Here is a 24,473-nt window from a genome sequence, read left to right on the forward strand (position 1 = left end):
TGTCTGTCTCCACACGATGAACTGAGTGACTGGGCCAAGAGGCTTACTACCTCTGAGCCTTGGTTTGCTTGCTCATCCGTAAAACAAGGCTAATGTTCTAATTCCTCCTATATTATTTCCAAGGGCTGCCATAACAGTTACAACCAACTGAGTGGCTTAAAACTCTATTAGAACTCTATTATCTCACTATTCTTGAGGCTAGAAGCTCAAAGTCAAGGTGTTAGCAGGGACATGCTCCTTTTGAAAAACTCTAAAGGGAATCTTTCCTTGCTGACAACGCTGGGCATTCATTGGCTGCTGTGGACATAGTTCTGATTTCTATCTTCACGTGACCCAATTTCCCTCTGTTGTTTCCTAATTAAAAAGACTCATTGTAGGAATTAGGGCTCACCCTAAGCCAATACATTCATCTACACTAATGCTATCTGCTAATGTACCATATTCCCCAGAAAGGCCCCATTCACTATTTCTGGGGACAAGGGCTCGGATATACCTTTTGAGGGAAACACAATTCAAAGTACTCCCTCTCCCCTCGAAGACTCCAAGAGGATTAAAGAGACAATGGCCACCAGACCTTGAGGTGGGCCACAAAGGAGGTACACCTCCAGCCACTTACCTCCTTTATAGCTAGCTGCTTCTCTCCCAGATCAAAACTAGCAACCTCCTGGCATCTCACAAAACAAAAATCACAAGCAAGAAGACAAAAGCTAAGAAGTCAACATCCTCTTGGAAGATACGTTAAGACTTTTTTAAACAAACAAACCAGGACCTGGTACCAAGTGAATGATGTAAATATTTTATCAGTGGGTCTCTGACAAAACTCCCCACATGCTTCCTCCCCGAGGGGCGGGTTGTGCCAAGAAAGAGCCCCATAGGCTGTTCTGAAAGCAGAAAGGGTTATTACTCCAGGTGTGCACACCTGGTTCTACCAGCTGGCTGTCCGCCAGAGCGGCAGGGGAGGAGGGAGGTAGAAAAAAACGACATACAGAGACAAAGCCCTGCATGCAACCCAGGCTACCTGGAGACACAAGCCTCACCCTAGAGCTCCTGGGAGAACCTGGCCAGACATACAGCCTGCAAGGAAATGTTTAATAAATGATGGAGCAGAGCCTTCTCCCTAAGTCCCCTTGTGCCGGAAACCAAAGATGTCTACCACAACCATTGGAGTTGCTGCCCACAACCTGAGGAGGATGCAGATAGAGCCGTGAAGGCTTAAGCTTCTGCCCAATGAATTTTCCCCAAGGATCATGCTTGCTTGAAAATTAGGAAGTTAAGTGGCCTGGAGAACCTGGGACCCATTAACCAACGAGTCAGTCAGAGCGTCCATTACAAGAGAAAAATGACTGGAAATGTGCAGAGTATCCTCGGGCAGCCGTTCAAAGATTCCATTATGAGTTTTCAAGGAGGCTCCCTGAGGCGCTTCAGTGGCTGGGGTGGGGGGACTGGGGGGGACTCCACTGAGAAGCAGAGCCATGTTGGCAGCATCAGGTGGTCTTCTTTTCCATGTCTGAGCCTCAGGGTCCCAAGGGAGAGCCTTCAGTTTTAACCAACCCCTTCAGGGAGGCATATAAATTATAGCACTGCATGTAAGAGCACGTGGCTGAGCTGTCCACCTGCAATGAACTCAGGGGAGAACTCTTCATAGGACAGAGATCTTTGCAGGAGCATCTCAGCATTTCATAGAATAGAGATCTCTGCAGGACTATTTCTGCACCCGCCAGTCGCCAAGGGATGAGGCCACCAATGCGGAACCAAAGCAACTGCATCAGTCACAGTGAAGCAACCAAAAAACTCCTGAACACGTCATTACCACTACTCTAAATAAATTAATTAAATGCACCTCTGAAAAGGTTTCAAGACAGCCCATCCCTTGCCAGCATTGAGTCAGAAACCCATGAGAAGAGCTAGAACAATGGGCCAGAGATGGCTGGAACACCAATTTTGTGAAGGGATTGTAAGGAGACTTAGTTACATTAAACACCCCACACTTGAGTCTCCCCATCTATGTCAAGAATCAATACTCTTCCCAGCCCCAAAGACTCCATTATGAGGGTTATCTCCCCTTCCATGCACCGCTGGCAGGTGCTTAATAAATGTTACATCCACATCCTCTCTGTTCTCTTCCTCCTGTCTCCAGCATTTTTCAGCATTCCTAGCTTCCTAAGAGTCCCCCTGCCCCAGTGCATCTGTCTATACAGAAAACCCCCACTGAAATCCTAACTGCTCACATACCTAAAACCATTACCCACAACCTCCCACCTGCTTAGGGCCTCTTGTTCCCAGTCAGCCACCGGTCAGAAGAATGTCTTCCAGCAGGACCCACATGAGTAGCAGAACATCCTGGCCTGGGCAACATCTTCTCCCATCAGCCACAAGAGAAGATGAAGGAACAATTACCACCAGCCACTCTTAGACCTAATCACAGAGCCAGCCTTTATTCTGAGGATGACCACTATTTGTGTTCCATATTAAAACATGATTTCTTTTATCAAATGGTCTTGGTATAATAAAGGGAATTTGTTTCATTGCCTTATTTAATCAAATAAAAGTAGGTGATCAGGAAGTGGCACTGTGGCTCAAGTGGTAGAGTTCTAGCCTTGAGCTGAAGAGCTCAGGGACAGCGCCCAGGCCTGGAGTTCAAGTCCCATGACCAACCAAAAAAAAAAAAAAAGAAAGAAAGTAGGTGATCCACTGTCAGGAACCCAAGTTTTGAGATTACTCTGAAATCTGGAATTGGCCTTCCTGACCTACCAGAAAAGGACTGGAGGGCCTTCATCTTTTATTATTTTACTAGTCCATAATCTCCAAGTCTAGAGATGGTTAAGCTTGACCCTATTGCTCCCTCAGTTCTATTCCTCAAGTCCAGTCTATTCTAAGAGCAGATTCTGCTCTCATCTTTCAAATGAAATTGCTCCCATAGGTCTCCAAATCCACTTTCCTCTCTGCTTGCCTCTAGCCTGAATCTGACAGCCTAAGCCAAGCCTTGGACACCCAGAACCTCCTCAGAGGAAGCCCGCCTCAGGCTCTCAAAATATAGCACCAATCAAGCCAGAGACATCCCAACACCGATGTCTTTAACAACACCCACCACAGAGCAGGGGCAGGCCCTGCAACAGGCAAGGGTGCACAGCCTAGCCTAGCGCTTGCCCAAGGCCTGGCAAGTCATGATCATGACAGCCTCTTCGTCTTAGGGGTCTTCAGAGCTTCAACAGAAGCACATGTATAAAGCACTTCTCTCAGGCCTGGGATACAGTGAGTACCCGGTGAGTGGGGGGAATCTTCATTGTAGACTATGTCCTCTCTAGCTTTACTCTCCTTGTCCTCTGCTGCCAGCAAAAGTAACACATGCAATTCTCTAAGCCCACTGCATACGCTGAGTCCATCCCCAGGATCAGCCTGAGCCATCACTCAGCACTCACTGTGCAGTCTTCCTCTGAGACCCACAGGTATAGTTTTCCCCTCCCGACCAATTCTTTATGACTTAAGGTCAGGGGAAAACTGAATACCCAGGCACACTCACTGTCTTACAAGTAAGGAAAAAATGATAAGTAATTGTTCTAAACCCCAGTGATATAGGCCACAGAAAAATGGATAGGGTGTGCAGACCTCCAAATAACATTTCTTTCTCTGAGTGTGCATGTACACACACACACACACACACACATACACACACACACACACACACACACACTAATATGTTCATACCAAAATTGGAGACAATGCATATGGGAAGTAATCCTATGCCTGTAATCCTAGTTAAACAGGAAGCTGAAATCTGAGGATCGAGGTTCAAAACCAGCCTGCATATAAAGTTCTGAGACTCCATCTATAAAGTAACCAGCCAGGCTGGAGGCATGGTTCAAGTGGCAGAACACCAGCTGAGCAAGCAAGCTGAATGAGCAAGGTGAATAAGCATGCAATCCTGAATTCAACCCCTAGTGTTGAAAAAAAAAAAAATGAATCCAAGGCAATTTAAATCCATTGTCCTTAGGGAACGGCTTCCCTGGTTCCAACTGTATGTCACTTTGTAACTCTATTTTCTTCCCATTCCCCCATCACTATAGTATTTAGATTATGTCAAAATTCTAACTTGAATCTTTACCATATTACCATCATATTTTTACTCCGAGCACCATTTTGGGGTGGCATCAATACTATTTATTTTTATAAAAACCAGCCACTTGTCCATGTTGAGTTCTTAATCTGTTAAATGTCCTTTTTTGTGTGTCCTATATATGCATGCAAATAATTCAAGTCTAAAGAGATTTTCATTTCTCTCCTTCTGTCCCCATCCTCTTTCTCTCTCCAATCTATGAAATTTAAATGGAAAGAGACCCATCAGCCTACTTTCCCCTAAATACATTTAGAGAAAAAGGACATTTCTAATTTCAGAGTCTCTGACACTTGGACACTGTGAGAATTGGTGCATGTGCTGGAGCTCCAGAAAGCCCAGGAAATTCAGGAGCCTCCCCACACCTGCCCCGCCAAAGCAGCTGCAAGCCCCCCAAAGCCAGCGTGGAACAAACATGTGGAACATTATCATACATTATCATCTACTCAATCTTCATGGCGGACCCCACAGAGAATGTGTGCCCTCCTCCTCAATCTGAAAGCAAGGATATAAAACAGGACTTTCCACAGAGATAAAAACAGGCTTAGTTAAGGAGGTAACAATGCTCGCTATGAAATGTACTCATTACCCTACTCATGTAACTGTAACCCCTCTGTACAACATTTTTACAATAAAAAAAGAATAATTTTTAAAAAACAGGCTTAGTTGAGCCATTTCGAGGAGAAGCAAACCCAGAATATATCATGAATTCTCAGGACTCTGTTTCTGGAGTCCTTGGCACTGCCCTGCAATGAGTCCTTGACCATGAAGGAGATTGTCCATCCTCCAGAGCTCATGGACAACTTCAAATTCAAGCTCCAAAGCCACCAAAAGGGAATGGACTATTTGAATGTGTTTTAAAAAGATGACGAAGGCAGAGGGCAGGACATCTCAGGAAGGAGGGAAACTGAAGAAATACAATTGTGGCTGTTTTTTGTTGTTTGTTGTTTTTTAAGACAGTGTCAAAACGAAGAGTCCTAAAAACCAAATTTAGCTGGGCACTGGTGGCTCACGCCTGTAATCCTACCTACTCAGGAGGCTGAGATGTGAGGATCACAGTTCAAAGCCAGCCCAGCCAGTCAGGAAAGTCCATGAGACTCTTATCTCCAATTAACCACCAGAAAACCAGAAGTGGTGCTGTGGCTCAAAGTGGTAGAGAGCTAGCCTTGAACAAAAAAGAGCCCAGGGGATAGTGTCCCAGTCAACAAAAAACAAAAAAGAATTTCAAGTTTATGGCTGATGATTTGAATTTTCAGGACCAAGACTTTTGAGAGTGTGTGTGTGTGTGCGTGTGTGTGTATGTGTGTGTGTGTGTCTGTGTCTGTGTGTCTGTGTGTGTCTGTGTGTGTCTGTGTCTGTGTCTGTGTCTGTGTATTAATTCTTCATTGGTATTTTTTTTGTCAGTTGTGGGCCTGAACTCTGGGGCTGGGCGCTGTCTCTCAGCTCTTCAACTCAAGGCTTCATTGGTATTTTGTGTGTGTGTGTATGTGTGTGTCAGTCATGGGGTCTGAACTCTGGGCTGTCCCTCAGCTCTTGGGCTCAAGGCTAGTGCTCTACTACTTGAGCCACAGCACCACTTCCAGCTTTTTCTGTTTATGTGGTGCTGAGGAATCGAACCCAGGGCCTCATGCATGCAAGGCAAGCACTACCAGTGATCCACTCTCCCAGCCCTTTCATTGGTATTTTAAGTGTACAAATGGGATTACAGTAGCAGTGGGTTTTTATTCTGAAAATGCTCTTAGAAAAAAAAATCCAAAATCCTAGGCCAGGGACCAGTGGCTCACACCAGTAATCTTAGCTAATCAAGAGACTGAGGTCTGGAGGATTGTTGTTCAAAGACAGTGAGGGCAGAAAAGGCTGAAAGACTCTATCTCCAATTAACTAGCAAAAGCCAGGTTGGAAGCATGGTTCAAGTAGTAGACCACCAGCTATGCAAGTGCAAGGCCCTGAGTGCAAAGGCTGATACTAACTTAAAAAAAAAAAAAACAACTCCAAAATCTTTAACATGGTCAGCTATATAAGCTAAAGCACAACTGAACTGTCATGAAGTAGAAACTCATAAAGTCATTCAATATAACTTTATCTGACTATCCTGCCACTCTGGAGAATCTGCTGTCCATGGTGCCTCCAGCCTGAAAGCTAGTCTTGGAGCAAGGAAGAGCAAGCAAGTGACATGTGTTCGCTAAGTACTAGTGCTAAGATAAGCACCCAACCTGCACTACAACCTTATTCTTGCTCCTCAGAATGCTGGGAGCCCAGCACTAATTTGTATGAAAAGTGCTCAGAGACTGAGTGGCTCAGTGACACAGGGTCTCACAGGCAGGATCTGGACCAATGACTGCCTGAACCGTCTGTTCCCCACACCTCCATGAGAGACAAGGCCCAGTGAGGTCTCCTGCTGCTAAGTAGTTCTTATCATGATATATCACACTCAAGCCAGTGCCGGAGGCTCAGCAGCCTCACACTGAGACATCATTGGGATGAAGGGAAAAGGCCACAGAACTATGACCTGCTGCCTTGAGACCACGCAACTGGGGAATATTCTTCTCTGGGGTCAAGTGAGACCTCACTGCCCAGACCTAAGGGTTGACATACCAAACCTCTCAGCTTTCAGAGCCCAGTGGCCTCAGGGCTCTCAGCCACAGGGCTCCCACAGTTAACTCCTGCCATATTCCCTCCCTAGAAATCAGGTGATAGCAAACCAGAACCACAGTGAGTTACCACTTAGAAAAAGCTAATGAAGAATTCCAAACATTGGAAGAGACAAGGAATAATTGGACAATCTTAAGTACCCCTAAGAAGCATCTCAAGGGGTAAGACCACGTCACACAGAAGTCACCAACACTGGCTCAGGCCTTTGATCAGCAATTCTACTTTGAGAAAAAAGAAAAGGAACCATCGTAAGGATGGGAAGAGGTAAATGGAAGAAAGCGAAGGAAAGGGTGGTGTTGTCCAAGAAGCATTGTGCTCATTACCTGACTTATGGAATTGTAAGCCCTGTGTACAACTCCCTAATAATAATAATTTGAAAAAAGATAACTATGATGGTGAACAGTCATAATGCAGGTCTCAGCATTACCTTATGGTTAAATGACTCCACCGTCATTCTGAGGCATAGTGTCCAATAAATTGCTATATTTAGAAATTGTTTAAATAAAAAATTCCTGAGTTCAAACCCCAGTACTTTCCAAATAATTTTTTGAAAAAGAAAGAAATCTGAATTTAAATGCCTACTGTTAGCTCCAATGAACCTATGTGATAGACATACCAGTATTTGTCTTAGTGTTAGCTTTTCAGTGATGCTTGGAATACTGCAAGATTTTAAGTCATTAAAAAGTACAAACTCAGCCCTGAGTTCAAGCCCCACAAGTGACCAAAAGAAAAGTACACACATTACAGCAGGGCACCAGTGGCTCACACCTGTAATCCTAGCTACTTGGAAGGCTGAGATCTGAAGATCACAGTTCAAAGCTTGCTAGGGCAAGAAAGTCTATGAGACTCTTATCTCCAATTAACTTCTCAAAAAAGCCACAAGTAGAGTTGTGGTTCAAGTGATAGGGTGATAGCCTTGAGCTAAAGAAAAATTTAAAAAGCTCAGGGACAGCACTTTAGCCCTCAGTTTAAGCTTCAAGACCAGTACAAAAAAAAAAGTATACACTTCAAAGCGCTTACACTACTCTCACAACCATCAGGGTTTAATAGTGTGGGCTGAATAGAGAAGCAAGAACAAACTGCAATGCTGCATGAACAACATGAGTGAATATGAAGTAGAAGCAGTTAGCTGAAAGCTAACTGTGATGGGTACTGAATCTGGAAGGAGAATTTTCTAGAAAAGGAGGTTGACTAGCCAGATTTTGAAGGGTAAGAGTAGGAAACTTCCCTGAGACACTGTCTGCAAACAGCCTCTACCTTCACTAACACAGTGAAAACAGATAGCACCCATTCCACACGGCTGTACTGTCTGGAAGAAAACTGGCTGGGAAACCACCTTCCTCCCCAGTCAAACCAGCTAGAATCATCTGTCAAACAAGAAATACGGGACCTCTACAGTTGGCCATCTTTGTTTGTGTCAGTTTATCCCACTCTAGCCCTAGATGGAGGGAGGGCAAATACTGGAGGGGGTGGATGCTGGCGGGGAGGGGAAGGTCTGGTTCTTATAAGGTGTACAAGAGTGTCTGAAAATTAAAAAGAGGATGTGTTTGCAAATGTTTCCTCCTGTCTGTTTCTATCTTGTAGGTTACATTTCCTTATCAAGATGAGGGAAGGAGAAGGCAAGGTGGCTTCTTTTCCAGCTCTTTACAATTACTGCCATTAAATGCAAAGGAAAATTAACAGATGGAAAAGGGGGTCAGAATAAAAGTTTGGAAGACCTGAAGGTCCAACACTAGGCCATAGGCTTTAAAACAAAAAGCAATAAAAGGGCTAGGCGCCAGTAGCTCACACCTATCACCCTAACTATTCAGGAGAATGAAATCTGAGGATCCTGGTTTGAAGTCAGCCCAGGGAACCTAAATCCTATCTCCAATCAACCAGTAAAAAAGTTAGCAGTAGAGCTGTGGATCAAGTTGGTAGAACACCAGCCTTGAGCAAAAGAGCCATGCAAGAAGAATATGAGGCCCTGAGTTCAAGTTCCAATATGGGAACACAAAAAAAAGGAAAAAGAAAAGCAATAGAGACTCCAATGGCTGTCCTCACACTCAGGAGTCTTGACAGAACCTTCCAGAGCAGGAGGGTACAAAATCACTAACATAGGTCAAACGTCCAGCTTTGAGTAAATGCTGACACCCAGGGGCCGAATTGCTATGCCTCTGGTACATGGAACAGTTTAGACCTAACCTACAATTGCTATGGCTCTGGTACATGGAACAGTTTATACCTAACCTACATGCACACACTGGACATGTAAACCATCCTGCTCTGTCAAGATCCTCTTTTCCTGGCCAGCTATCAGAATGTTCTGCAATGTCTGACACCTTCTCTATCAACACTATCCAGTATGGCAGCCTGAGCCACAGGGACTACTGGGCACTTGAAATATGCCCAGGGTGGCTGGGAAACTGTGTTTTCTCATCTAATCTGAATGTGGTCACACATGGCCAGTGACTGTCTTATTGGAGAGCACTCTGGCTCACTGTCTTCCACAGGACACTTGCTAGCTGACAGCATTCTGTTACAGCTTTTGGTGTTGAGTCATTATAAACAAGGCTGTCACAAATAATCTCAGGACTCCCATTTAATTAAGTGATGTGAAATGGCCTCAACTATGTTTTAAGTTCTTCCTAATATATTGACACAGCCTGCTTACCACACAAAATACTATTACAGGGGCTGGGAAGGTGGCTCAGTGGTAGAGCACTTGCCTTGCATGCCTGAGGCCCTGGGTTCGATTCCTCAGTACCACATAAGCAAAAAGAAAAAAGCCAGAATTGGCGCTATGGCTCAAGTGGTAGAGCGCTAGCCTTGAGCTGAAGAGCTGAGGGACAGCGCCCAGGCCCAGAGTTCAGGCCCCACGACCGGACCCCAAAAAAAAAAAAAAAAAAAAAAAATATATATATATATATATATATATATTACAATACAAAATATAAATGCATGCACCCAGTTTTCTCTCTCTCTTACTAGATGGGTCACCTATACAATTCTGTGGGATCATCACAACCATCCGCACAATCAGACAGAACAAGTATGGTCATCTCATGCACAGACACCATTGGCTTGGCTGGGTTGGACAAATTTCAGTTAATAAATGGAGTTAAAATGGAGCCGAAAACTTGCTATTACCAAGTAGCACAGAGATAATCTACCCTTGTTTTTCCAGTGACCCTTCTGGAAATCTACTGTAGTACCCGTTAAATAATAAAGACACAGCACACGCAATTATATACAATACTCAACTCCTGATGATGACAATATGCCACCATTACTGGTTTAAATATTTATTGTACAGCCACTTTTACTATGTATCACTTAATGACAAGGATGCATTCTGAGAAATGTTAGGCAATTGTGTCCTTCTGTGGACATGGTAGAACCAAGATGGCGATATCACTAGACATTTGGTGCCTCTGTGATATCCTGATAGTGTACTATTCATTGAAATGTCACTATGCAGCACGTGCATGTGCTACACTTTTATCACATTAGGAGAACCTGGTTCCCCTTCCACTTAAAAACAAGAAAACAAAGCCAGTAGCTCATGCCTATAATGCTAGCTACTCAGGAGGTTAAGATCTGAAGATCACAGTTTGAACCCAAGCCCAGTTAGGAAAGTCCATGAGACTCTCATCTCCAATTAATCACCAGAAAACTGGAAATAGTACTGTGTACAAAGTGGTAACATGCTAAGGCTCCTGGAGAGAAAAAGTTCAGGGATAGTGACCAGGCCCTGAGTTCAAGTCCCATGACAATAATAATGATGATGATGATGATGATGATGATGATGATGATGATGATGAACCTTTCCTGTGCAATAGCACTAATGTTACACTGGCATAGGCCTCCTCTATCTTTCATGCACCTCACCTCTTAACTGTCTCAAGAATCTACATCAAAGCCAGGTGCTGGTGGGTCCTGCTGTGATCCTAGCTGTTTAGGAGGCTGAGATCTGAGGATCCCAGTTCAAAGCCAGGCCAGGCAAGAAAATCCATGAGATTCTAACCTTCAACTAACCATCAGAAAACTGGAAGTGGCACTGTGGTAGAGTGCTAGCCTTGAGCAAAAGAGCACAGGGACAGCATCCAGACCATGAGTTCAAGCCCCACACTGACAAAAACAAAATGAAAAACCCACATCAGCAGTCATAAAACTCAATGTATGCTCTACATAAATAAGAAAATCAAGCAAGAGAGGGTAGGGATGGATACAGGTAAGATGAAAGGGGTGACACTGATAAGGATTTGTTGCTTTCACATATACTACTTTGTTGAATGGCAACTACTTTGTACAACTACTTGAAGACAAAATAAAATTTAAAAAAAAAAAAAAAAAAAAAAGAATCCACATCTTCCCTAGGCTCTGGTGGCTCACCCATGTAATCCTAGCTACTTAGTAGGCTAAGATCTGAGGATCATGGTTTGAAACAGCCAGAGCAGACAAATCCAAGAAACTCTTATCTCCATTTAACCAGCAAAAAGTTGGGAGTGAAGGTAGTGGTGACAGGGCAAAAGCCTTGAGCAGAAAAGTCCAGTTGAGAGCATGAGCTCTTGAGTTCAAACTCCAGTACAGAAAGAAGAAGAAAGGAGAAGAGGAGGAAGAGAGGGTGGTGGTGGTGATAGAGGAAGAGAAGAAGAAAGGGGAGGAAGAAGCAATAGAGGGGGAGGAAGAAGCAATAGAGAGGGAGGAAGAGAAAGCGTAGGAGGAGAAGGACAAGGGGAGGAGGAGGGGGAAGATAAGTTGGAGCAGGGGGGAGGAATTAGCAATGGAGGGAAGGAAGGAGGAGGAACAGGAGGGGACGAGGGGGAAGAAGGGGATGGGACAAGAAGAAAAAGAAAGAAGAAATGCAGTGATTGACACACACTACACAGGATGCACTCAGGTTTGTGTAAGTGCACTGCACAGGATGCACTCAGCTACTAAGGCCTTTCTCAGAAGTGGCCCCATTACTAAGCAACACATGGCTTTTATCTGTTCTGCCAGATCAGCTTAGCATACAGAAATAACAACACAACATTAAAAAAAAAAAAGGGACAAGGCATGAAATTACAGTCCCTGTATGACCAAAACCATGGAAAGTCAAATAAATAACAGAACCAGTGTGCTAATAGTCTCTATGCTAAATAGTACTGTAAGTTACTGTGACCCTACTTTTTGTCAAACATTTTATAACAAATCTGATTGACACTAACAAAAAGTAATATCTAGCGAGTAATGAGGAAGACTAGATGCTTTGCATGCATTATCATATTTAGAATATTCTACGTGGTGAGAACCATTATTCTCCTTAGTTATAGATGAATATGGGGAGTTGGGGGAAGAGAACTGAAAACTTTTAAGAATCTCCGTCAAGCTTACTATGAGGGCTGGGACCTGAAGCTGGGCTGGCTCTCCAAAGCCTGTGTCCTTAGTCCCCACATCAGGACTTTCTGCAACTTTCCTGTGCACACATATGACATGTTAATATATCGATTCTGACCCAGGCCGTGCAGATGCTCTGGGTCAGTAAACATGGCCGGAGTAGCAAAGCTCTATCTACCCAGTAATCCATAGGACATCATCTTAAAACAGAACACAATGTACTCAGCCTGGGAAGGGTGTCCTTATTATTGAAATAATGTAAATGTTTCATGCTCTATAGAAACAAAAATACATTTCTCTCCTCAGGAACCATCTGACTTCCTTCTCCACTCATCAGTGAAGAAACTTTTATAACCCAACACCACTGCAGACAAAGGTAGTGGGTGTAGTGGGGAAAGGCCCTTTAGCTTCTAGCACTCACCTATTCCCAGCAACTTTTTTTTTTAATCCATCAAATCTATGTAATCTCTAAATATTTTAATCTTCTGGGCACTAACTTGGAACACCTGCCACATACTTCTGTGATATTCGCAATCCTTTCCGTTTTTCATATAAATGGTCAGACATCTGGTTCAATGCACCTTTTTAAAAAAAAAAAAAAAAGTATTTTATTTTATTGAAAAGGTGGTGTACAGGGACAGAGGGGTTACAGTAACATAAGTAAGGTAATGAAATGAGTACATGTCTTGTGGAACAGTGTTTCCCCCTTCCTTGTTTTCTCCCACTTTCCCTCCCATTCCACTCCCCTCCTCCCTAAGTTGTAAAGTTTTAGCAGCTCTATTTTGTTCATCTCAATACTTACTGGACACCATAAAATAGCCCATGTACAGTGGATTTTACTTCCTAACTTTGTAGTCTATTTCTATTGCCTGTGTTTTTGTTTCTGTGGTTGTTTTATTTATTTATTTATTTTACTATGTCTCCTATAAAGAAAAGAAGAGGAACACCAGTGGTGCAACTGGTTGGTGCATAGTACTTATTAGAAAAGACAGGGGTTTTTTGGTTCAACTAAAAGAGTAGTTCTGGATTAGTGTTATAACTGCTGTATTTATCTCTCCCTTTCTTTCCCAAAAAGATTATATTAACTGAGGTGCTTCCTGGCTAGAATCATTTGTGCGTGGTTTCACTAGTGAATATTTTAATCCCTTTTTTTTATCAGTTGCAGGGCTTGAACTCAGGGCCTGGGTGCTATCCCTGAAACTTTTTGTGCTCAAGGCTAGCACTCTACCACTTGAGCCATGGCACCACTTCTGGTTTTTGAGTGGTTAATTGCAGATAAGAATCTCACAGGGACTTTTCTGCCTGGGCTAGCTTCATACAAGGATGCTCAGCTCTCAGCCTCCTGAGTAGCTAGGATTACAGGCATGAGCTTCCAGCGTCCTGCTATTTCCTTTAAAACTAGACCAGAAGATTAAGTTTTGTAGTATTTATTTACTTGAACTCAAGGCCTCGGTACTATCTCTGAGCTTCTTTTTGTGCAAGGCAAAAAGTGCTCTATCACTTGAGCCACAGCTCCACTTTCAGCTTTATTTTTTTTGACAGTTTAGTGGAGTTAAGAGTCTCCCAGACTTTCCTGCCCAAGGCTGGCTTTGAATCTCAATCCTCAGATATAAGCCTGCTGAGTAGCTAGGATTACAGACATGAACCACCAACACCTAGCAGAGTATTTCTTTTTCAACACTAATACTTTATAAAATAGAATTTCATTTCCTCCTCTTAGTAGGTTCTCCTATTCACTTAGTACACTATGTGAAGGCCCTTCAAGCAAAATTAAGACACACAGCAGCTTTCATTAACCTGTTAGAAGCCTTGGTTTTTGCCACATTCTGGTCTCACAATGTGTGTGTGTGTGTGTGTGTGTGTGTGTGTGTGTGTCTGTGTGTGTGTGTGTGTGTGTTTTATCACCAGGTTTGAAATCACTATAATCCATTTTCCTATTTAAGGCCTCTTTTTCTTTGTCTTTTTAAGCCAAGGTTGTCTCTTGTGAAGATCTCTGTAAGTCTTTGGAGATGAATGAGTCTGTTCCAGAATTTGGGGAGGGAAATAATTTGTCATCAAAGGCAAAGTTAGCTTGGGCCAGGAAAATCTCTTTTATTCATTTATTTACCTATGTTTAATTATCTTTATTTATTTTTTAGGTAGTCATACAAAGGGGTGTCAACATGCCAGTTTGTGAAAATGTAATGTATTTTGATCTACGTCATCCCTCTCATAATTCTCCCCCAATCTCTCCTGATTCAACTCTTACTCTCAGTTTACCTAGTTCCATTTTCACATATGCGCTTTGAATATTATGACTGTATTCCCCACCCTTTTCCTCTCTATTCATCTGCTACCCTACAACACAGGCTCCAGCTTCCTTGTATTCATTTTGTTAACTATAGACTAGTTCTTCAAAAGACTTATACCGGGCTGGGAAGGTGGCTCAGTGGTAGAGTGCTTGCCTTCCATGCATGAGGCCCTGGGTTCGATTCCTCAGCACCACATAAGCAGAAAAAGACAGAAGTGGTGCTGTAGCTCAAGTGGTAGAGTACTAGCCTTGAGCTGAAGAACTGAGGGACAGTGCCCAGGACCAGAGTTCAGTCCCCACAACTGGCAAAAAAAAAAAGTTATACCATTGGCATTCTTGCTGCATATACTATACTTAGGTTTATACATTTGTATATATGTATATGTGAATATATATGTATATATATACATATGGCCCTTATATATTTGTATAGATATTTGTAATTTAGATCTAACTTCCACATCTGAAAGAGAAAACATGTTCCATTGTCTCTCCATGCCTTTCTTCAATTAACATAATTTTTTCCAGGTCCATCCAATTCTCATTGAATGACATCATATCATCCTTCCTGATGGATGAGTAAAATTCCATTTTGTGTGTATGAGTGTGTGTGTGTGTGTGTGTGTGTGTGTGTGTATCACACTTTCTTGATCCATTCATCCACTGAGGAGCATCTGGACTGTGTCCATAACTTGGTGATGGTGAATAATGCAGCAGTGAACATGTGTGCAAGTGTCACCAGGGCTTCACCTGACTCTCCCTTTGGTTCCTAATCTTCAAGTCACAGTTACTATCTGCAGGGATCCTTCTAATACTTCCTGTAGGTGACTTATAGGAAACCCCACTGAGTGGCTGACACCATGGGAAGCACTGAGGCAGGTGGCAGCAAATAATGTAGACATCAGAGAAGGCCAGAGATCCTCCCTGCCTTGAAGACCTGCACTATGTTCAGGATTGCTTCAGATGTCCACTTCATGGGCACTTTCAAAACATACCAACATTACTGCCATAGATTCAGCATGGTGTTCCTTTCTCTGAGTGTATATTTGATGATTGGTCATATTTAATTTCTGGTTATCACTGCTCTGGTAATAGTTTTTATTTAAAAAAAAAAAAAAGAACAGCCTTCTATTTTCTGTGTCTATTAGCTCTCCTTGTATGCCATCACAATGTAGGTAACATAAATGAATCTGAAGAAGGCTAAATCTTAATCCTACTACATTACTGCTGACTATCATAGGCTCAATCCATGTTCATACTTTCTCAACAATATTTACAAGATCCATTGCATCTTCCAATAATCTAGGATATTCCAGATGCAAAAGTCACTCTTGTAATTTCAAGTCTTTTACTACAGTCATCCTCATGCCTTGCTACTCTCTACTTCTCCCTTGGTTCCAGCCAGCTGGACTCACAGACCAGTATCACAATTTTTAGTCACACCTACAACAACGTTTTCACAAACCTGCTTTGGAAACACCTTAGTCCATCCTGTTCTGTTCTGTTTTCTCTTAGCATCGACCTTTCTTTATTTTATGGCTTTAGTTCTGATGAAATGAATTCCCTGTGTTGTTCATCACTTTTCCATCTTCCCCAAACACCTTCATTTCATTTTTATAATGAAGAAGGAAGTTAAATTTAGAACTTTCCAAACCAATCAAGGGGCTTCAACTGGCTGTGGAACTGCAAGTGTGACTAGGGCTCATTTTTTCAGCCATTTCCAGTTTGTGTAATGACCCCTGGAGAACAGTGCTCTGATTCAGGGCTAATGCTGAAGGAAAATGCTCCAATAACAGCATCAGAAACAACACACTCACATTATCCCCAACACTACCCTCTCTGGGCCTTACAATCATGAGCAGGGATTTCTAATGTAATAAAATGAAACAGCCTTCATACTTTCATCTATCTATGCCAACACATACATGAGTGTACCCACTACTTCTGGACTGGCACCTTGGGTTTGCAAGTCTCCTAAATCGAGTTATTCATACCCTCCACATCCCTCCTGCTCCGGAAACCAGTGACCTATTCCAGAGTAAGCTAAAAGGAGGTCCTCCCTCTCTGTGGTCACTCTTCAGAACATAGACAGTCTCGGCCTCACACTGTACCATTTGTCTGTCAAAAACTCACAGTTGGATTTGAGCACCAGAGAGTTCATCTGACTTATCATTGGGCTCTTGCTATCAAGATCACTCATTAAAAGGAGTCTCTAGTGCTTGGTTCTCTAGAAAGATCTCAGGAGGGAAAGTTTAAAATCCTAAAATTCATTCTGTTCTGCCTATGACTTGAAGCAATCTCCTTTCTCAAAGGCACCATGTCCTCAGGAGCTCTATGGCTTGAAGTATCAGACAGGGCCAATGACTTCCAGCATCTTTCTGAAGCATTGCATTAAATCTTTATCTGCCACTGTAAACGAAATCAATCATCAGTTCAAAACCAAGTTCCCCCATTCATAAATCATGCCATTTGAAGCTGAGGGTCAGAGAGAGATTATTTTCAACTTTTTAATTTCTCTTTGTATACAAGAAATTACTATCAATATTCTATTTGGGTCTAGAAAAATCTACTTCAAGAGTTTTTTTGTTTGTTTGTTTTTTTTTTCCAAGTAGTGGGTCTTTTTCCATGTCACTAAGCACTGTTCAAAAAGAAATTGTTTTTCACTGGTATTCCAGTAAAACATTTCCTTCAAAGGAATATTTAAAGACAAGTCTTGAAGTGCTAAAATAACTTCATTACTGTTATCATTATTTCTGTTAATAAATCAAACCTCTGCAAAGGCCAATTTAAACTCACATCACAGCAAACTCATTACCCCAGGAGAATAGTAGAACATCAGCTTCCCTCTGTCAAAGAACAGAATCTTCACTGGCAGACAATTTGGGATGGCTGTAGAGCAAACAATGTTATCTAACACAACAGGCAGAGTCAGAATTAAACTCACTATCCAGTAATGGAGTTCTCCTCACTCCCCCCCCCCTTTGGTTGGTCATAGGGTTTGAACTCTGGGCCTGGGCTCTGTCCTTATGCTCTTCAGGTCAAGGCAAGCACTCTACCACTTGAGCCATAGCACCACTTCTGGTTTTCTGGTGGTTAATTGGAGATAAGAGTCTCATGGACTTTCCTGCCTGGGCTGGCTTTGAACTGTGATCCTCAGATCTCAGCCTCCTAAGTAGCTAGGATTGCAGGCCACCAGCACCACCAGCGCCCCGCAACAATGTAAGTCTCTAGCACAAGCTATGCAGGGCACTTCCTTCTCCCAAGGCAGCAGGGTCTGCAGTTATGAGTAGAGGTGAAGGATGTACAAGCCTGAGCATTGATTCCACAATCATTTCACTGGCTAAAGGCTGGGAACAACAACTTCACTTTTAGTTTCCTCATTGGTAACAAGGCACAGAACACTACCCACCTGAGTAGACTGCATGTACTGGAAAGATACGTTTCATTTGGTTTTGTTTGGATTTGCAGTACTAGGGTTTGAGTGTAGATCCTCATGCTTGCTAGGCCACACTTCCAGCTTTGGAAAGATGTGTCTTAAAGCTGTTTTTAAAAGAACGACTAGAAATACAAGGACTGGAAGAAAGATGTTCAGGAAATGTCTTAGCTGGGCTCCCCTGGCTCAAATCTGTAATCCTAGCTACTCAGGAGACAGATCTGAGGATTGTGGTTCAAAACCAGCTTAGGCAGGAAAGCCTGTGTGGTTCTTATTTCCAATTAAACATCTAAAAAGGTGAAAATAGAGTTGTGGCTTGAGTGGTAGATCGAGAACTAGGCTTGAGCAAAGGTGGCCAAGGGGTCAGCACCCAGGCCTGAGTTCAAGCCCTAGGGGTGTACACAAAAAAATCTTTTTAAAAAGATATATCACAGCTATCACATCAAGCTGTACCTAATGACTAATAGCATCTTTCTGCTAGCACACTGCAGGGTAAGACTGATTAGTCACTGGTGATCTCAGGGTAAACTTGATGTTTCCACTTGTGCCAAATTCTGAACATTGTTGGTGAGGCCAGGTTGAATATACCTTCTATTTAGAATGTCTTTTTAATGGTGACAATAAAATACAGCATTGAAATGAAAAATTATTGCATGGAAGCAGAATAAACTTCCTAACAAGTATCTATTACCCAAAGAAATGACATTAATTCCATACTTTCTTGCAAGGCAAAAGCCAAGCACTGTAAGAAACTAAAGATATTAACAACATCTGAAACTTTGTCATGGTAGGCATCTAACATGGAGGTAAAAGTAATGCTTTCCCCAAACCAAGAAACAAACACAAATGAGAGAAGCTACTGAACGTTCTAGAATGTCCGACAAGTCAACAACTGGATCAGGTGACCCCTCCATGCAGCTCAAAGCAGAACTGATGAAATACCATAGCTAAAATGCAAGAAACAAACTATAAACAGGTATGAGGTCATGAAGTTATATCCTCTGTGTGTATATGTATTTACATATAAATCCATCTTCAGGCTAAGCTAATGTTTACCAGTCAGTTAATAGTAGCTACTTAGGGGAAGGGAGACAAGGGAAGGTTTTAATACTTCTTTGTTATATTTCTATTTGGTCTGATTTCTGTATAATGTATGTAACTATTTGCTAATTCATGATTTGTTAATTCACAAACAGTACAACAAAGTAAGGTCTAGATGGCCTTTCATTGAGTGGCTCTGCTCTTCTAGACACCAACAGAAAGATTGCAGGATGCAAGCACTTTACAGGGTAGTAGGATTAGGAGCCAAGGAAAGCAAAACCTAACTAGGGCAGACACAGCCTGCTCTCTGTATCCATCTACAGGTTGCAGGTCCATGGGACTCTGGTCCATGGACCACTGCAGAACAACAGTATTTGGGAAGAAAACTGCATCTGTAGTAAGGATGTGCAGACTTTCCTCACCATTATTCCATAAACAACACAGCATGTATTAAGTATTTTAAGTAATCTGGAGATGGGGTTAAGTATACAAGAGAATTTGCGTAGGTTATATACAAATAACACACCATTTTATAGAAAAGGACTTGAGAAACCATGGATTTTGTTCCTTGAGGTAGGTCCTGGAACCAATCCCTGAGGACACTGAGACAAATGTGTATACGCACATACACACACATAATACATACATGCATAAAATAAGTATTTATACACACAAATGACCGTAATAAAGCTGTTGTCCAAAAGCCATCCAATGACTACATAAACATATAGTTTTAGAATGAGCAGTCAATACTCAAGGTGGAAGGCAAAGCAGCCTGCTCTCACCACACAAGGGTTTCCCAACTAGAGCAGAGATAGCAATATCTATACATTGTTGGTTGTCACATCTAGAGATAGTGATGCTACAGAAAATGTAACATTAAGGCAGCATAGGACAGACCCCCTTCCCCCTGCCCCCCCCTCCGCCCCGGAACAACAAAAAATAATCCAGTCCAAAATGTCAACAGCACCAAGGCTAAGAAACGTTGAACCTGACTAACGCCATTCCTATAGTTACCTTCGCAACAGAAACGTTCACAATCCTCCTGCAAATAAAGATTTGCTGTCCCTCTGACTGAGCAGCCACCCTGCCTCAAGAGTCTACTGACACGGGAAGCAATTTAAACATCAAGCAAATGATGTGACAAGCAAATGTTGCATCTTCAAAGTACCTGGCTGCTCTCCCAGCAAACTCCTTTAAGAATACTCCCCTGCATCCAAGCAAGTAGACTTTTACAACCATCACGATGGAAAGAAAGCATGAACATGCACACACGCACGCATACACGCACAGACATACACATACATGAACACAAAAGGCACCATCTTAAAATAATCTCTTCCCTGGTTATTAGGTAGAGGCACTGTGGGGAAAAAAATTATGTTAGGATGCCCCAAGCAGTTCCAAAATATCCCTAAAACAAAGAAAGAGGGAAAGAGAACAAACAAGAAAACTCAACCACCAAAAATAGGTCTGTCCCTGGGGATTTCCCAAATCTAAATACAGTCCATCTAAATCTAAAAACAGTCCATCACTCTAAGATGCATCTAACAGTATTTCATAATTTGTATTTATAAAATATAATAACCATATGAGAAACATATAAGGAAAGAGAAAAATGGCAAGGCACCAGTGGCTCCTGTAATCCTAACTACTTGAGAGGCTGAGATCTGAAGATCACAGTCTTAAGCCAGCCCAGGCAGATATTTCACATTAAGACAAAACATTTAAAAAAAAAAAAAAAAAGAGAGCCGGGCGCTGGTGGCTCACGCCTGTAATCCTAGCTACTCAGGAGGCTGAGTGAGATCTGAGGATCGTAGTTCAAAGCCAGCCCGGGCAGGAAAATCCGTGAGACTCCTATCTCCAATAAACCACCAGAAAACCAGAAGTGGCGCTGTAGCTCAAGTGGTAGAGCGCTCGCCTTGAGCTGAAGAGCTGAGGAACAACGCCCAGGCCCAGAGTTCAAGCCCCACCACCGACAAAAAAACAAAACAAAACAAAATTTAAAAAAAGAGCTGTGGCTCAAGTAGTGGAGCGACAGCCTTAAGCAAAAAAGCAAAAAGCTCAAGCATAGCACCCAGGTTCTGAGTTCAAGTCCCAGGATTGGAAAAAAAAAAAAAAAAGGAGAAATATACTGATATCATCTTCACTCAAAGGTTGAGATTTAATTTATATGCTCCAAACACCACTGCATCTCCAGAGAAAGCTGATGATTCTTCTGGATATATTCAGAACAGAGACCTCAAAAGGAGCAGATTTGCTAAACAAGGATTCATAAATGGTTGACCATGAGAACTGGATTCATTCACAAAAATTCCTGGGAGGAGAGGCACAGGCACTGGGAATGGCGATGGGAGGAGGGGGTGGGGGGAAGGACAGGACAAGCAGAAAGCTTCAGACCTTCCTGTAATGTCCTGGAAGTTATTGATCTCTTGAACTTTAGGACATCCTACCACATGATCTCCTTAGGAAAAAGTCAAGGAGATCAGGGGCTAGGAAGGTGGCTCAGTGGTAGAGTGCTTGCCTTGCATGCTTGAGACCCTGGGTTCGATTCCTCAGCACCACATAAGCAAAAAGAAAAAAGTTGGAAGTGGCGCTGTGGCTCAAGTGGTAGAGCGCTAGCCTTGAGCTGAAGAGCTGAGGGACAGCACTCAGGCCCAGAGTTCAGGCCCCATGACCGGACCCAAAAAAAAGAAACAAACAAACAAACAAAAGTCAAGGAGATCATGGTTACTCCTGGCAAACAAAATACCTCACACACAGGAGGTGCACCATGAATCATCTGCCATGCACAAGGCCATAAGGCCAAGTTTTTCATTCAGAATTATTGAATCATATGTGTTCTGAATCCTCCCAATTCTCTACAGTTACAAAGGTGATGACACAGGCCCACTAAAAACAGACCCAGCAACTTTGACCAAAAGGGATCTGGGTTTTCAAGACCCAGAAATAACCATGTTCCACACCCCTGTTGCTACCACACTGGAACCAAGGTACAAGGCTCAGTGGGCTGTCAGGAAAAAACACCTAACAGCCCAGTAGGGAGCTCCAGTAGAAGTTCTTTGAAGATGAAAAGCAAGAAGGTATGTTTATTTGTACTTCAGTGTAGCCTCATCTAGGCTGGCTAGGCTGTGGGGAGCTAGCTCCTCAGCTAGTTAAAAATAAATAACATCCACCCTCATGCCATGGAAGCAGATCTTTCCAGGAGAAAAGGTCATTACCTACAATCTTGGAAGTCCCTTCACTGACAGGCAGGAGAGGTTAAGAAGTCTCAGCAAAGGTCAAAAGGGAGACCACCCACCCATCTGGAATGGCCACTACCACAAACAACTGCCTCAAGATTCCAGCAATAAACCCCACAACCATTCAGGGGCCACATTGCTAGACATCATGCCGAGTAACATGGACTGAGTGTCTAGCAGGATACATTAAAAAATAATAGCAGCCCAAATCAATGCTTTTCTTCCCTAACAAAACAGTAAAAACAAAGGGACACACACACACACACACACACACACACACACACACACACACACACACACACACACACACACACACACACACACACACACACACACACACACACACACACAGAGTCTGAGAAGGTTCCTGTACAACAAAGTATCTTCAAATTGTTCTTCTAGCCCTACAAAGGCTTAGACTCTGGTTCAATTCTGACCCTGGGTTTAGTTCACAGATGTTTTGTTCGCAGACTATCAAAAGAAGGCAGAAATCTCAGTCCTGACTTGTACAACCTCTCTGGTTTTTATCAACTTCCCAGAAGAGGAAGGAAGTAGAGGATGAGGGATGGAGATGGAACGCACCTGATCCAGCTGGAAAAATGACTAATCCAGATCGTGGAAATGGGATTCATGCATATAAGACCATGCTTCTTGTAACATGAAAAATACCTAAACCACATAATGGTTTCTAACACACAGCAACCTTATAGGTAATCCAAAGGCCACAACTGTTCCCCCATTTCCCCTATTTGCCTCCACTGTGACTATTATACCGGGTTTCTTTTTTTTTGTTTTTTTTGTTTTGTTGTTGTTTGTTTGTTGGTGCCAGTACTGGGGCTTGAATTCAGGGACTGAGTGCTGTCCCTTAGCTTTTTTGCTTAGGGCTAGTGCTCAACCACTTGAGCCACAGGTCTACTTCTAGCCCCTTTGGTGGCTAATTAGAGACGAGTCTCCCAGACTTTCTTGCAAGGGCTGGCTTCAAACTACAATCCTCATATCTCAGTCTCCTGAGTAGCTAGGGACATGTGACAAATGCAAGCAGCTGGCCCTCAGCTATTGTACTTATTTGGGCTCTGGTTTTATGTACATACACACACTAAATCACAACTGCAGACCAGGAAGGATGCATTAACTTTACAACCTCTTCCAGGAACAGAGACTCAATCCAGTCAACCCCACAGTACAACAGGGAGATGCCCCTCAAGCTGCTGGACACACAAGATCTTGCTTCCAGACCTGGGTATCACTACAGGCAATCCAAGGTTATGTGAATTGAGTTTGTGAATCCAAGTAGGTCTTTATCTCTGAGATGCCCTGGACCTGCTCTCACAGCCTCCACACGGGTCATATCCATTCAATGCTACCCGAAGGTGGCCTAAAAGTCCAGAAGGACAGAAAAAGAACAGACATGGTTTTAAGCCCACAGCAGCCACAAGAGGCCTAGCTCCTTGCTAGAAGCCCAGGAAACCCACAGACAGTTAAATGGACTTTCAGAAGGATGAGGATGATGTCATGGGTGGAGGGGGACTGACCTGCAGATACTTAAGAGGAATAGGAGGGGGGGACTTCCCTTTAAAGGACTTCCCTTAAAGCAGAGGACAGATCAGAAGTGGGTCTCAACTTACCCAAGAGCACAAGCAGCAGACACCTCATTAACCAAGTTGCTAGAAGCACTTGGAAAACTCAGACATAAATTAGACATGTGAATGGCACATCAGCCAAGCAAGCAAGTTTTCTGCCCAAGAAAATTCACTGAGCCCTGTCACCCACTTTCTTGGGCATCAGCTGCCCAGAAATAAACACCAAGGGGCCAAGGTCGACTAGACAAGGAGGGGTGGCTGACAGCTGTGGCGAAGGGGAAGGGCTCCAGGCTGGAATTCTGAGTGTGTCCACATCAGCAGAAAAGTTCCTAGGAACAGCAGGAGGCCTGGGTGGAAGGGATGGAGAGACGCAGCTCCTCCCCCCCCCCCCTCAGCCCTTCAGGATGCACTAAGTGTACGATGCCCAGACTACCCAGCCCAGGGTGAAGCCCCAGGCCCTCTTCCAGGCCCTCCCCAACCTCCTACCCTGGCAGGTCACGATGCCCCGAGGCACAACACTGAAATAAAGGCGGTCGGCGCCCCAGGATCAGAACTAATCATTCCCAGGTCCAGTCCGGCTTCTTCTCCTGACGTCCAAAACAAGCCAGAGTCCCAGGGGGGAATGGCACGAAGCGGGCGGTGCTACTACTCGGGCTGCTGCGCGCGTGCGATGGTGGGGAAGAAACTGAGGCTGGAGAGCGCACGCCCCAGACTCGGGAAGGGGAAGGCCGGCGCGGCTCCGTGCGCCCAGGCGCCGGGGAAG

At 43.3% G+C, this 24,473-nt stretch overlaps 1 protein-coding gene across 4 annotated transcripts in view; it reads right to left on the minus strand.

Moving 5' to 3' along the window:
- Window positions 1-24,473, minus strand: part of Ldlrad3 (low density lipoprotein receptor class A domain containing 3) — a 247,230-nt gene that overhangs the window by 213,288 nt on the left and 9,469 nt on the right. The window contains exon 2 of one of the 4 annotated variants that reach the window (XM_070032585.1): window positions 12,642-12,705. The exons of 2 other annotated variants lie outside the window; for them this stretch is intronic. In XM_070032585.1, the coding sequence (XP_069888686.1) occupies window positions 12,642-12,675 (34 nt within the window). In that variant the 5' untranslated portion in view covers window positions 12,676-12,705. Of the gene's footprint in view, window positions 1-12,641; window positions 12,796-24,473 lie in introns of those variants that run through there. One more of the 4 variants, XM_070032583.1, reaches the window with a different exon arrangement.

Source organism: Dipodomys merriami, unplaced genomic scaffold (genome assembly GCF_024711535.1).
Source record: "Dipodomys merriami isolate MVZ:Mamm:240054 unplaced genomic scaffold, mDipMer1.0.p SCAF_21, whole genome shotgun sequence".
NCBI lineage: Eukaryota > Metazoa > Chordata > Mammalia > Rodentia > Heteromyidae > Dipodomys > Dipodomys merriami.